At 34.2% G+C, this 15,340-nt stretch overlaps 1 protein-coding gene across 1 annotated transcript; it reads left to right on the forward strand.

Annotated features, from left to right (window-relative positions):
- The first annotated feature begins 2,353 nt into the window (after nucleotides 1–2,353).
- Nucleotides 2,354–12,242, forward strand: LOC112503878 (GEM-like protein 1). Its single transcript, XM_025107854.1, has 4 exons — nucleotides 2,354–2,845; nucleotides 3,066–3,167; nucleotides 6,093–6,364; nucleotides 11,634–12,242. Exons 1-4 carry the CDS (start codon nucleotides 2,497–2,499, stop codon nucleotides 11,814–11,816), a joined length of 906 nt encoding a protein of 301 aa, XP_024963622.1. The 5' UTR covers nucleotides 2,354–2,496; the 3' UTR covers nucleotides 11,817–12,242.
- The last annotated feature ends 3,098 nt before the right edge of the window (nucleotides 12,243–15,340 follow it).

The raw sequence follows: 15,340 nt of genomic DNA on the forward strand, positions 1-15,340 counted from the left end.
TATTGTTTGTCTCTGATGAATTTACAATGCAAGTTCTTCAGTGATCACTGAACATACTCAGTGATGATCGCTGGAACTGAAAATACAAAGACACAAATACAACATGAAAGGAAAAAATGGATTATCATCAAATTACTGAGAGAGAGGATCAACAACATGACCCGCATGACTTAAAATGCTCTCTGTGTGAAACTTGCATAGACTCTCATGATCATTTATTTTTTGAATGTGGGTTTTCCATGGAAGTTTGGAGTACAATTAAGAGGGAAACGGGTATGAACGGAGTTGCTGATTCTTGGAATACCATTTTAAATAGTATCTCAAATGGTAGTGGAGCACAATGGAATCTAATGCAAATACTTAGTTTGGCAGCGACTATCTACTACATAAGGCAAGAAAGGAATCAGAGGTTGTATGCTAATCAAATGAGGAATATTGGGCAGATTGTGAAAGATATCAAAGGGGATGTTCTTATGTGATTGGCATGGAAGAATAGGAAAGTGGTGCCATATATGATAGATAAAGATGGAATTCGGCAATGATCTGATTGGAAGTTCAGGTCATGGATTTGGAGATTCGTTCAGGGACAGTTGTGGAGCATATTCCTTGCTATGTTGTACTACTCTACTTCTTTGTGTTTATTTTGGTTGATAATTGTGTGGTATGGGGTTGTCACCAAGTTTTTTTTTTTTTTTTTGTGCTCGTTGGTGTTTGGTCGAGAACTTTTGCAACCTTTTTTGCCGTTCTTTAAGACGCAACACTGCGTCTTACACTCGACGTGTTCTCGGCCACATTCCACCTTTACGGGGGATTTTTTTTGGTTGAGCGAAATGGTCAACAAATACAACAACAAAATGTAATTTTATAAATTTCTTGCATAAATATGTTTGATGACATAGTGGACAGAGGAATAATAACCGAATTTTAAGTTTTATCAAAAAAATTAAAAATAAAAACTCATATGAAGTATAAATTGTTAAATGCAATTAATTTTTTTTAAGGATAAACATGTATTATCATTAACGAGACAAAAAACAAATTTAAGATTAATGTGTAAATAAGAAGAAAAATAGTAAAAAAACTGAAATAAAAGTAAGATTGACACAATTATGAATGAAAAATAGTTGTAGTTAATTAGTAAGAGTTTGCTATTTTATAGTTGAGGTATCGGGTTCAATTCTTTTGTTGCATATTTGTTTGTCTTTTTTTTATAAATATAAAAACTAGAAATTATTGTGAAAAAGATTTGAACCCATAACCTTGAGGAAGACAAGTATACCCCAACCATTCCAACAACTTCACTCTCCAATTTCAAGTTGAGTTAAAAACATATAAGAACACACTTCAAAATTAAGCAGATGTACAGTTAGGACCGGTAAAAAATTTCCATTACGACGGGATGATCGAGCGAATCCCCGTGCACCCCGTACTCTATGAGTATGTCCGTCCCTAATTGACCGAATAAGCTATAAGTCCCATTAAGCTGCTAACAAATAGACCCTAAATCCCGTAAATACTAAATTAAACTATAAAATAGTGAATAATATTTGAATATTTATTATTAAAATGCAACATACTTAATTCAGATCCCTATCTATACTATATTATAAAACATTTGACAAAAACTCTTAAAAATCATTTGTATGCATGAAATACTGTTTATTAATGCATATTACTTAAAATTCAGTATTACAAATAAATTGTGCGTAAATACAATTTATTAAGATTCATGTTTGAATTCGTGTAACTAACTGCAGATAAACATAATCAAATACAAGACAAACATTTCATTTTAAATATAAAAAGTCTAAAATATAATTAGTATAATCGTAATCGTTTTCTAACAGAATACTTAATTATTATCTTTATAAAGAATTATATTATTAAATACAAAATAAATTACTTCGTTATTAAATCTAAATTAAATTATAATAAAAATAATTAATTTGATACTATTTCGAAATTTTATAATATATATTCAAATTTATATATTTTTTTTAAAATAAAAATATTATCTCTTTTTCAAAATCACATAAAAACATCTATAAAGACGGAATAAAACGAAAAATTAAAATCGAGATATATCTTGTTGTATTGTTCGAGTACCTTTCTAGTTTTATGTAATGTATGTTTATAACCTTCATTAAAGCATTTTAACAGACCAAAATAAGTTATACAAAATATGAATCGTAATAAAATATATTTCATTTTTATATATTATCGGGTATAAATCAAATATCTGAATATTTAAAATGCCACAATTGAACTTTTAATATGATATTTATTGTAAGAAGTTTTGAGACCATACGATTACTTAACCATCTAAATAACGTAACGCCAACTATATACGCGTTCGAATCAAACGTTAACCCTTCCAAGACGAAAACCAAAAACCCTTCAAATCTTTCCATCCAAATCGATCAAATCGAACAAATTCATACAAAATTCAACCAAATTTGTCGGTTTTTTAAAATTGATTGATACATATAAACAGCAATGGATCCAAATCAATCATCGAATCAATTGTTGAAGCCGAAGGATTCTCACTCCACCGACTACGCTCCATACCCTAAGATTGACCCAAACGACGTGGCTCCTGCTCCTGCTCCTTCTCCTGCTCCTGCTCCGACTGCTGCTATTGGTGATGACTGGACTTCTGTTCCTGTTGGCTCTCAACAACAAGCTACGCCGCCGCCGCCTGTTGCCGGACAGCCGATGTATACAGCTGGTTCAAGGTCATCGGATGCGCCGCCGCAAGGTTTACCTGGTGGTGGAGCAACCACTATGCCCAATGAATCTAATCCTTACGTGTCTCCTGCTCCCGTGCCGGTTTCTTCTGCGAAGAGTGAGTGCATTTGAGCTTATTTTTACTAGTTATGTGTTTTGTTGTTGATTAGTGTTGGGGATCATGTAGCATAAGATCGTTTCAAGTGGTTTGAACGTGGAAGCTTGCATTGATTGTGATGCCCTTAGGTTATAAACGATCTGTTTGATTAGGTGTTTGTTGATTGCTTCAAACGTATTTTGATTTTTGGGTGTTGGTCTGTGCTGTATTTTTTTATCAGAGACGATGGATTCGGTGAAGGATGTGCTTGGGAAATGGGGAAAGGCGGCTGCTGAGGCAACAAAGAAGGGGCAGGACTATGCTGGAGATGTGTGGCAACACTGTAAGTTTAGTATATGTTTTTTGATCAATTTTCGTTGTATCATTTCACTTTCCCTGCATCTATGAAGCATTATATGTTCAGGTTGAATATATCTTTATTGTTCCGTGGATAATTAAGATCATATGCACATGACCATGGGGATGTTTGATAAAAAATGTAAAACACTAGTCACTAGTGCCTCCCTGAAGTATATGTTCCCTTACTGTTTGAAAAGGCATGCAACATAAAGCTTACCCTGGAGATGAACAGTATGTCTTCAAATTAGAATCGATAGTTTGGATCCATTAGTTGAAGTTAGGCGTGTAGGTGAAAACTTCATTATAAGCCTAAAAATTTAGGATGCTTCTTCCGAAACTCTCGAAAATTAAAATGTATATCAGTATATGATGAACTCAATGATAAAGTTTTTGCATATGAATAGTATGAGCCAGAAGCTAAGATATTGTTTGGAAACACTTGTTTTGTTTACAATTTTTGTAATGCAATAGAGGTTGGTTTATATTTTGTTGTAAAGCCACAATGCATTTGATAAAACTTGTTCTTTGAAAAGGTATAATATTAACTGAAAATGCACCTGTCTGTCCAATTTTTATTTTTAATTGTTTTAGATTTCTAAATGCTAATTGACTATCATCATCTTCATCATTGTTCGGCCATCACATCATTATTACCACTATTGCTATCCAATTTTATCCAGCATAGCCAACGAAGATATCATTTTAACAGCTCAGCTGCTGCGGCCAGAAGATAAACAATATCATAAAAAAAATCTAGAAAGTTTGCAATCTTTTTATTTTAGTTATTGTTGTTTTCAATTTTATTTAAGGCTTATTGGATGAATACATAAGGCAGAAAAAACAAAATTTAGATTATAATTGTCATCGTGAAATTTGTTGTAATTGGGAGGAAAGGGAGGGTGACCAAGACTAAAGACAGGAGATGGCTATGTAATAGAGGGAGAAGGGACACGAAGGAGCATTAGGTTGAAACAAATGAATAGAGAAAAGAAGATAAAGATATGGCTTTGGTTTTATTGGGCTCTGATCCTCAACCACTACTAAAATCAAGTGTTCAAATGCATGTTTTTGTGAATGTGTTTTCTAAACCATTACTTAGAGTGTTAAAATGAAGTTTAAAAATTTGTAACACCAATGCTTATGATATCATGTAAATAGAATTTGATTTCTAGAAACATAATTGGTTGCCAAATGTTGTTTTTCTATTTGGTTTCTATTTGGGTGATAGAGTAATGTTAAAGGTATCACCTTGGAAAGGAATGGTACGTTTTGGAAAAAGGGGGAAGTTAAGTCCAAGGTATGTTGGACCATTTCTTATTATTGCAAAGGTTGGGGAAGTGGCCTACAAATTGGAACTTCCTTAGGAGTTAAGTGGAATTCATGACACTTTTCATGTGTCTAATTTGAGGAAGTGTCTAATAAGCCCAGATGCAGCAGTGCCACTACCTGAAATTAAGGTTGATGAGAGATTGTGCTTTGAAGAAACCTCTGAACTTATTACTGACTTCACAGTAAAGAAGTTGCGGAATAAAGAGGTTGGGTTAGTAAAGGTTCAGTGGCGATATCACAAAGGACCAGATGCCACTTGGGAATCAGAATCGGAAATGCGAATGAAATATCCTTACCTTTTTGTATAATGGAATTCCGGGACGGAATTCTTCTAAGGAGGGTATATTGTAATATGCGGTTTAAGTATATTTTTTTTAAAGTTTTAAATTTGTTTTGTATAAATTGTGGTTGTATAGATGAGAGTGTGGGTGTGTGTGTATTTAGTGATGTTTAAAGATTTGATGGGGGAAAGGGGAGTCGGCGGTATGCACCGCCCCCATAGTTTTCCATTTTACTATAAGTAGTAAATGGAGTTTTAGAAAGAGTTTTTACACACACTTTCTAAAAAGGGAAGTCTCTTCGAAGTTACCATCCAGACTTGGCAAAAGATGAAAGGGAAATTCAAACTAGGATTTCGGTTCTTAAGGTGAGTGTATTATGCTTTTGAGTATTAATTACTTGTATGAAATTCATTACTTGAATTAGTGCAAGTTGTTAATTGTTAGGTTGTACCTAATTGACTGGTGCATAATCAGATGCTTATTGTGGCTATAGGGGTTTGGAGTTTTGTTTTTTCCAATGCAATATCTTATGCCACATCTTATTCATACGCACTGCCTGAATAATGTTTAATCCAATCTAATTATAGGAACAAAAATGCTGCTGATAGGTTTAGAATTTGATTTACATATGCATTATGGATTTCTACAATGCTTCTAGATCCATGTGTAATGTTGGGTGTGTATATACTCATAATAAAAAGGGGATCAGTTTGTCAATCATCAAAACAGGAGGGTTTTAACGGTTAACTTTGACAAACTGACATTCTAACGTTGCACCAACAAAAAGAATATGACTACATACAATACCCTTCAACATGAATGAATTAGAGGAATCTTGGCTACCCAAATCCATACCATCGGTTTATATATAACAATCATAACGACAAATTAAATAAGATCGACATAGAAACTTCCTGAGAGGAAATGGTGCAATTCTCATTGGACATCCCACGAAGGAAAGCATCTCATGGAATGAGGAAGTACAAAGTACATATTTGTTTCTCATCTATCAATGAATGTGCCTGGGTCTATTCCGTGTACAGCCATCTATCACATTGAGCTAATATCAATTATTTGCCTATACTTACAACGAAAATCACCTTACATACGCATGGGAGAACTGCTGATTGATGTTGTTTATTTTGACAATTATCCGAGTTATCTAGTCTCTCGTTCATGCTTTATGTAAATATGATAACTTGTTTAATGAAAAGAACATGCATAACTGCAAACCCCACACATAATACAATATTCTTCTGTTGTTTTGAGTAGCTAAATTAACCTTTAACTTGAATCAGTGAAAACTGGACCCAGTTTAGCTGATGCTGCTGTTGGGAGAATTGCTCAGGGAACTAAAGTTCTTGCAGAAGGTGGGTATGAAAAGATCTTTAAAACAACATTTGAGACGGTTCCTGATGAGAAACTCCTGAAGTCGTATGCCTGCTACCTTTCAACTTCTGCTGGTCCTGTTATGGGAATCCTGTACATGTCAACCGCAAAACTGGCATTTTCTAGTGACAATCCACTTTCATACAAAGTTGGTGAAGAGATACAATGGAGTTTATATAAGGTGATCCCTTTTCCTTTATTGTTTTTTCCCTGCCATGCTTTATTCTATCCTTGATGTCAAATTTGTTTCTGCCACTTTTTAAGACTTAAATTGACACAGTAGGAAAATGAAGAAGAATCGACAAACGTCTAAACCCTAAAGGATATGAGTTTACAAGTGTAAAAGTTAAAAGAAATATAAGAGAACTCTCAAAGAGATTTTATTGATCAGTTGTGAACTTTTAATAACAGATTTCCTAAATAACAGATTTTCTAAAGCTGATAAAGGTCCATTTATAGGCTAAAGAATAAGAAACCTAATCCTAACCCAACTAGGAAAGGATAACTAAGAAAGAAATAAAATATTTGAATTAAACACATAATAAACCTAAGTTAATTAGGAAAGTTAATAATTAAATAAAGATTAAAGGAAATTAAATAAATGATAATGCTGAAATCTCCATCCAGAGAAGTACATGTGAGTAAGTGCGCAACCTAAGTCGCATGTTTGGTCACGGAAAGGTCTGTTGTCCAGATGCTTGATGCAAGATTTTTCAAAGACAAATTGGGCTTATTCCTAATCCTTTTCTTTTTCTCCCATTGATCCAAGGCGAGGCCCATTAACTCCTAGATCCGTGCTACATCATAAATTGATAATTAGCCATAATGATTTGTTACTCTGATTGGTTGATGTAGAAGATTGACTCCATATGTGGTTTAAAAAAAGCATTTGACAATTAGTTTGATGTCTAAAATACCCTTCAACCAAAATGAAAACCACCAATTGAAATCTTAAAATGGACAGTTAGGTAATTTAGCTTTGAGGATATGCTAAAAAAGAGCTGTTGTTAGTAATAAGAAATTTCCAGATGGAAAATGGTTATAGTTTCGTGAGATGGTGCATGGACAATCTATAGCTTATGGCAAATGTTGGAAAAGTAGCACTCCTTACGTTCTAAATAAACGCATTATTTCATCAACCACAGTCTAATGTTAGTTCTGGTCAAGTACCTAGAATACTCATAAATCATGCAAAGTAAAGGAACCCTGTTCGATCAACATCAAGGCTTCAAATACTTTGTATTATTACCAGGAATTGAAACTTAAGGGGCACTTGGTTTGATGGAATGGTTTCAAGGGATTTGGATTTTGTGGAAGGATTTGGATTTGGATTTGGAAGGATTTGGGACCTTTGGCGTCTTTGGTTAGTAGGATTTGGAATAGAAATGAATTCCATTTTTTATAAATAATTTATAAAACAAATTATAAATAATATAAAATAATTAAATTACCTTTTTATCAATCAATTATTACAAAACAAATAATCAAAATGGGACCTTAAATTATTATTCCTTGTGTTCCTAAAATGTAGTGGGAATTGGATCTGTTTGATTATCAGTCGAGTAGTATCTATAATACCATTATTAACAAAGTAAGGAATTGCATATTTGCTTGTGAAAAATCAGTTACCCCCTTCCATCCCAAATAAGAGTTCACGATAGAAATGACAGAGTTTTAGATGTGCATGATTGTTACACTTTTTAGTTAACCAAATGACAACTTTGCCCTTAATTAATTCTTTTATCTTAACAACTCTTAAATATTTACCCTATAATTAAGAGTAGATTTGGAAAGTTAGTTATCCCTTTTTGAAGCTAGACGCTTATTTTGGTACAAACATATATAGAAATGGGGAAATTTACATAAATAACCAAAGCTGATAAGCGGTTTCACTTTTTTGCCATTTTCTAACCCAAAATCACTTTAGCCAATCCTTACGTAGAAGGCTTATGCATATGCGTTAAGGATTGGTTTTCAGCCAAAAAAAGGAAATATCCTTGCGCATATGCGTAAGGTTTCTTTTTTTATTTTATTTTTTGTCGAAAACCAATCCTTACACATATGCTTAAGCCTTCCGCATAAGGATTTGATTAAAAAGTGAATTTGGGTCGGAAAATGGCTAATAAGTGGAACCCTGTTGGCTAATTGGCTATTTGTGTAAATTTCCCAATAGAAATGTGGATACTTATTTTAGGACGGAGAAAGCATTTAGATACTTTGTAATGATCGAACACTACAACAAAATTGGTTTGTATGACACTATTGTAACGCCCCCCGGGTTCCACATTTGCATATAACCATGTATTTCGTATATCAAGAAATACAAATAATACACATTCGGTCCCAATAGTACAAGACGCTACATTACAAAATTTAAGAACCAAATTTTTCTATAACATTCTTGTACATGACTTGCATCTATAACAAGTATTCTAAAAATCCAACAGATAACATGTTGTTCTTCATAACCATTTAAGAACCAAATTTTTCCATACCATTGTCTTATCCCTTGCAATGCATATTTTTGAAACACAAAATGAGGGTTAGATCTTGAGGTCTAGTGGGAAATTCTTTTTGTACAATTACAGGGTGAAAAATCACCAAACCTGTTTTAAAATCACCTTTGTAAACATACAAATATATTTCAACCTTTTATAAGTCAAAACTCAAATATCATAATTCAATAAGAGTTTATAAATCTTCCTCGCCAGACATGGCATATAACCACTCAGGTCTTCGCATCACTCTGCGAAATTCTCAAAGTCCTCATATCCCACTATGTGGGATTAACCAGAGCTCCTCTGGCTCTTAAGGACCAGAGCTCCTCTGTAAGCCAGAGCAAAGCCAAACAAAACAACGTTATTAAAGACTTTAATCATGAAATCCAGATCATTCTTAAAAAAATGATATGAACATGTAAATATAGCCAACCATACCAACCAAAGCTTCTAGTCTCCAACTTCGAAAATAACTAAGGATGCATGACCAACAAGAGGCTCTCTGGACAACTAGAACCTCTGGTCTGTCTAAAGTAGAACTTATGAAAAATAAGAAGAGATAGAAGATGACAAATGAGATTTTAACATAACCAGAGTCCCTCTGGTCAAATATAAAAGTTAACCAGAGAGGCTCTGGTTTTCTACCATAGTTGTAAAAGATAAAGTTAGAAAGGTTTAACTTAAAGTTTGTATGAGAAGTCAAGAGTTTAGATACAGAGCTCAAATACAAAGCTCGTACTTGTTAAGTTTTATGATACAGAGCCTCTGTATAGCACATACAGAGCCTCTGGGTCAAAATATGAGTTTTGAAAAACTTAAAAGATTTTCCACCATAACCAGAGGCCTTCTGGTTAGTCTTGAAGACCAACCATCTGGGTTCTCATCAAACCTTTACCCTTTTGAACAGTTTTAAATTGTAACATCCAATACGCCAAAAACATTGTTTATTCAAAACACAGACTATTAAAGCCTCTGGCTATAAGCCATTTTCCTCCTCTGCATAACATCATTGTTATCATATCAATAAGAGCAACAAGTCTTCACATCACACAAAAATGATAACTCAGAATCATTGCATCATATAGATGCGATATCAAGAGGTATGATCAAAACTTAGATTTCACAATTGCCACCCTTATCTAAAGGTACATCTCTCCTTGATATGTCATTCTTATTCCCTCATAAAAACATAACCAAAACCGTCATTTTTACCAAAAAATGGCATCGAAACAGTTTCATAACAGAAACTTTATATCAAGAACTTCCACTGTTCTAAACCCAGTTTCAATATCAACTCAAAATGGTTTTTAAGAACAGTTTGCCTTTCTCAACTCAAAACAGTTTCAAAAACCAATTTATCTTACTTCCACATAAACATCAACCAATTCAAGTATTTCCAATACTAAACATATAAATGTTAATAACAACCTCACCTTATATGCACGTATACAGGAATGAATCTCACAGCAACAGATTCCAAATATGATCACATAATCAACTTCTTTGTTCTAACAGCTTCATGCAGACTTTCACACTAGATTACACATAGCAACTTTTCTCTCCTTTCTTTTTCTCTCAAAAGCGAACAAGTAAATAAGATAAAATCTTGTCTTCTTACTTTTATATGCCAAGCATAGGCGGTGAAGTTTTAATATTTTAAACTAATCACTCACATTCATCCCCATGACTAATATATATTATATATATATATTATTTATATATATATATATATATATATATATATATATCATAGGGGTGGAATTATAAACAAATAATCTAAAATCACCCCAATTATATAACCGGAACCCGGTTATCACAACTATATCATGTCCAAGTGTTCCAATAGTTTGCTTAATAGGACTTAAGTTTATAGGACCAAACAATTGTGTCATGTTTAAATGTGTTATAGTAAGTTGAAAAATGTCCAAAAAAGTTTTCTAGGACACTTTTGAAATAAAGTATTCTTTAAGTCTTTTATACGACATTATTTGAAGAAGTTTTACGAAAACAAGTGTCGTATAAAAAGATGTGCTCATATGACATGTCTTAAAAGTGTCATAGAAAAGTTAGTAGGACACTTTATTTCAAAGTGGTAAAAAAAACTTGTTAGGATGCTCAAATAGGGTTGGAACCAGGGGGTGGGGGGTGGGCGGGTAATGCATCCCCCATCCTTGAACCGGATCCCCGTTTAAGCCCCCTGTCCCGATGGGTTCTGGGCAAAGGAATGGGCACCTATTTAGTAAGAAACCCATAAAAACAATGTATTATAAAATTAAAATTATAGTGAATCATCACTACATTAATAACCAGTATTAAAAGTCAAGTATATTTTTCATTTACTAATAAGTTTATATATATAAAAATACATATATACACACACACATATTATATACATATATTAAATAAAATAAAAAAATTTAATCGGGGTCAGATTAGGGGCGGGTGATGTCATTCCGCCTCGCCCTGAACCCGCTTCAGATTTGAAAATAAATCTCCTTCCATCCTGATTACCCGCCAAAGAGGGGAATCTACCTGCCCCCCCCCTTGACCCCGCTTCAGATATGAAAATAAATCTCCTTCCATCCTCATTACCCGCCAAAGTGGGGAATTCCTGCCTCGTTACCCTTCCCTACGGGTAAATTTTCCATCTCTATGCTCAAATACGTCCTAGTATCCAATTGTAACACCTTTATATAGGATATAAAGGACGCATAATTGTTGGTGATATAGAAATTCTATAAACCAGTCTATTAGGACATTTAGACATCTTTGGCATCTACAAAAATTTATTTAGCTGTAGTGAGAGATAGGTAAGCTTTTGGGCTGAAACTTCACCAAAACTATAACTGATACATTTGTTTCCGGACGAATGCATCACCTTCATTTCGTATCGTTAGGTACTTCTATGAGATTGCTAATCCGTATGTTTTCTTCCTATCAAACAACCAACAGGTGGTTATTCCGTTACATCAACTCAAAGCAGTGAATGCTTCAAAAAGCAAAGCCAATCCTGCCGAAAAGTACATCCAGATCATATCCGTTGATAATCACGAGTTCTGGTTCATGGGTTTTGTAAATTACGACAGTGCTGTACAAAGCCTGCAAGGTGCGCTCCAATCCCATTATCAAGTGTAACCTCATATCACCACTCTGAGGTACATGATAATATACGCTCGCCTTTTACTCAATCATCTTGTGTTGCTGTTTTGTAAAAAAAGGAAGTTGGGTTTATATGAAGATTCATTTGCACCGACCACTGGTCGTAAATTACAGTCACTGCACAAAACCAGTCACGACATTGTGTTTATGCTTTTAGAACGGGTTCCATTTTGGTGATGGCTGATTGTGTAGTGACTGCTTGTGTGCCTTTTGTTCTTTCTTTTTATATGTATGTCAAATGTATTTGTGAAACTTTTGGTACATGAGAGTTTTAGTAAAATTTAGGGTTTGTGTGATGTTTGCTTTATGTGTTTTATTGCATACTTGTATGTTCTACATCACATATGGGATAACCGAGAGATGAATCGTTTGAAGTTTTATGTGAAAAATGATCGTTTATCATGTCGAGATTGCTATGTGCTTAGACGGTTGTCATTTTGGGTGTGTTTTTTGCTTCTTGTGTGGTCTTTTATATGGATGAGGCTGAAGGGGTGTTGTCTAGGGGCGTTTACTTGCAGCTTAGTGAGTTTAGTGATTTGGGTGGCATATTCCTTCGGCCATACATGAGTGTTTCGTACGGCTTAATCATCAAGCTATTAAGTCAAATGGCTATATGGAAAAAGCTGGGACCCTCACTTGTCCTTCTTAAGCCACCTCAAACAAATTAATAACATAAATGCCCTTAAAAAAATCAAGCCTCTTTTTTTGCCTTACTCAAACCCATCAGTCTCTCTTCTCTTGAGTAGATAGATTTATCCACATAGACATCAGACAACTTAACCCATAGAGAGATTAAAGGAAAAAAAGGATGTAAACTTAATGTGTTTTGTGGTAATGTAGTCGTAGATAATATAAAGCAAATGGGTCAATGTTTGATCCTTACTTTTTTTCCTCGTGCATTGTTTTGCTCACACTTTTGCATAAACCAAGGTTGGTCTCCACAAAAATAGCCACTATCTTTAGGGGTAGAGGGTGTGAATGGTTCGAGCTTTTAATGAGCTATTCGAGCTCGAGCTAGTTTATCACGAGCTCGAGCTTAATAATTCTCGAGTTTGGGTCGATCTCGAACATAATATAGAACCTGTTTAACTTAACAACCTCTGGACTTTATAACATTAATGTTTTAACTTGTCCCGTTCGAAAACTCAATCCAACTTTTCGAGTCAAGGCGAGCCATTCCAGCATACCCTTTTTTGAGCCAAACATGCTCATATATTTATTAATCTGCAACACCTTAGAATCACATTTGCATATAATCACATATTTCATATATCATAAAATATAAATTTACACATTTGGTCCCATTATATACAAAAGTAGCTACCAATTTTTTTTGCATTATCTCAATACAAGACTTGTATACATAACAAGTATCTAGGTACAAATAATATCATATCATCTCCAAAAATCTACATGCAAGCAATCATAAATTCTTCATAATTTCCCTTTCTGTTGTCTTCTGATTGTATCCGACCTGTAATATACATTTCAAAATACCAAAATGATGGTTAGACCATGAGGTCTAGTGAGGAATTCCTTTGATTGCTATTACATGGTGAAAATCATCAAAACACTTTTATAAAACCCATATTTGTATAAATAACAAATAAACAATGTTTTATTAAACAAATCTCTTTTGTTGCATCATGATGATGAGAGAATACCCATTTATCGCATCAAATAATCAAATAAACCCTCTATTGCATAACACATAAACTTGTCGCATCATATAGATAAAACCATAATTTCCCTCGCATCATAAGAATGAGACAACCTCATTTTCTCGCATCAAATAGGTGCGAGGACCCATATCATCGCATCCAATACAATAAACACACCTTTATTGATGCGACAATATGGATGCGACAACTCAATTTGTCGCATCACAAGGATGCGATAAAATCAACTCATCGCCATCAATAGGATGCGATAACAAAGTCATGGCATCATGAAGATGCGAGAATTCAAAGTCATCGCATCATAAGGATGTGATAACAGTTTTCATAAGAATCAAAAATCCCAGTTTTCACATACAGATGATTATGCCACTCTTATTCCAATCATTTGATATAAACATATCAAAATACAAAATTATGCTAAAAATAACCTAAAAACAGTTTCCAAAACTCTCCACATAAAGAACCATACAGTTCTTGTTCAATCATTGTAAGATAATTTTTTAAAAATAAAACTCACCTTGATTTCACAAAGAGATGCAGATGAACAACAGCAATTATTCAGATTAATATCCTTATTCTCTTTGGTTTCTGTTTCTGTTTCCTCTGCTCCAACAGACACATACACATAGAGTAAAATCTCTTTCTTGTTTTTCCTTCTTTCTTTTCTTTTTACATTCCCAATGAGATAAAACAAATATCTCATCTAATCAGTTATAATAAGAGGCGGTGTATGAGTTTAAAAATATTTAAGCACATAATCAAACTCGAGCTTAGTATTAATTTTTTGATTCCACCTCGACTAGCCTACCATTTAACTCGATTAACCTACCACTTGACTTGACTCAGCTTGTTTACACCCCTAGAATAGATGACATATTTACTTATATTCTAGACCCTCGTCTCGTATGGGACATATTGGATAGGCTTCCAGGCTCTGGTCTCGAATGAATATATCGAGAATAAGAATCTCATATCCCATAATTTCATGTCCACTTTATTTCCATCGTTCATGTGCTAGACATATCAACATTTATTGTAGAGAAAAAAAAAATATGAACTAAATATGTGCGTATAAAATAAAGTGTCGATATATCTTCACGTGTTTGGTAGAACTAGAAGGTAGCATTTAGTTTTGTGAGTGGATATTTTTATGGGAAATTGACTCAAATGACCGTTTCCCACACCTAAATAAGTCTCCTAACCAATTATCTCCTGAGTTCACCCAAATGTCACTATTTCCGCAATATCCAGGTCCGTAATATGTGCTAGGTCCGCAATATTAGCTAAAAGGCAAAAAATACAATTCAAATTCAACACAAATCTGCAATTGCGATGGCCAGGTCTGCAATCGCAATTGCGGCTTTTAGTTGTTAAGGGAGAGATGGGGGAACACTCGCCAGCAAGTACCTGGATAGACTAAAAGCAGGGGAAACCGTGACTTGAAGATCGTTTTCCCGTCTATTTGATCGGTAAGGCAGGCAACTCCTAGCTATGGGTGAGGAACGAGAAGGAGCCAATAATTGAGGATCAAGCAAAGGCCTTTGTTAGGAGCTAAAAGGGTTAGTCACTCTCTTATTTAGAGGGGACGAGATAGGGCTTGCTTGTCTTTCTCTCACACCTCACAGTCAGAATTTGGGCTAAAAGTCGTCCACATGCTCAATTCCTCTCCCTACGAGATAACTTGTTTGTAAAGATATCTGAAAGTAGCAATTCCTATACGAATGAGATAGGCAATTTGAAGGTGTTGATCCTCTCTCTTAGTGATTTGATGATAATCCCTTTTCTCTTTCACGTTGTATTTTTGTTTCTGTATTTTCAGTT

The sequence above is a fragment of the Cynara cardunculus genome, unplaced genomic scaffold (genome assembly GCF_001531365.2).
Source record: "Cynara cardunculus var. scolymus isolate 2C unplaced genomic scaffold, CcrdV1 Un_Scaffold_4035, whole genome shotgun sequence".
Taxonomy (NCBI): Eukaryota; Viridiplantae; Streptophyta; class Magnoliopsida; order Asterales; family Asteraceae; genus Cynara; species Cynara cardunculus.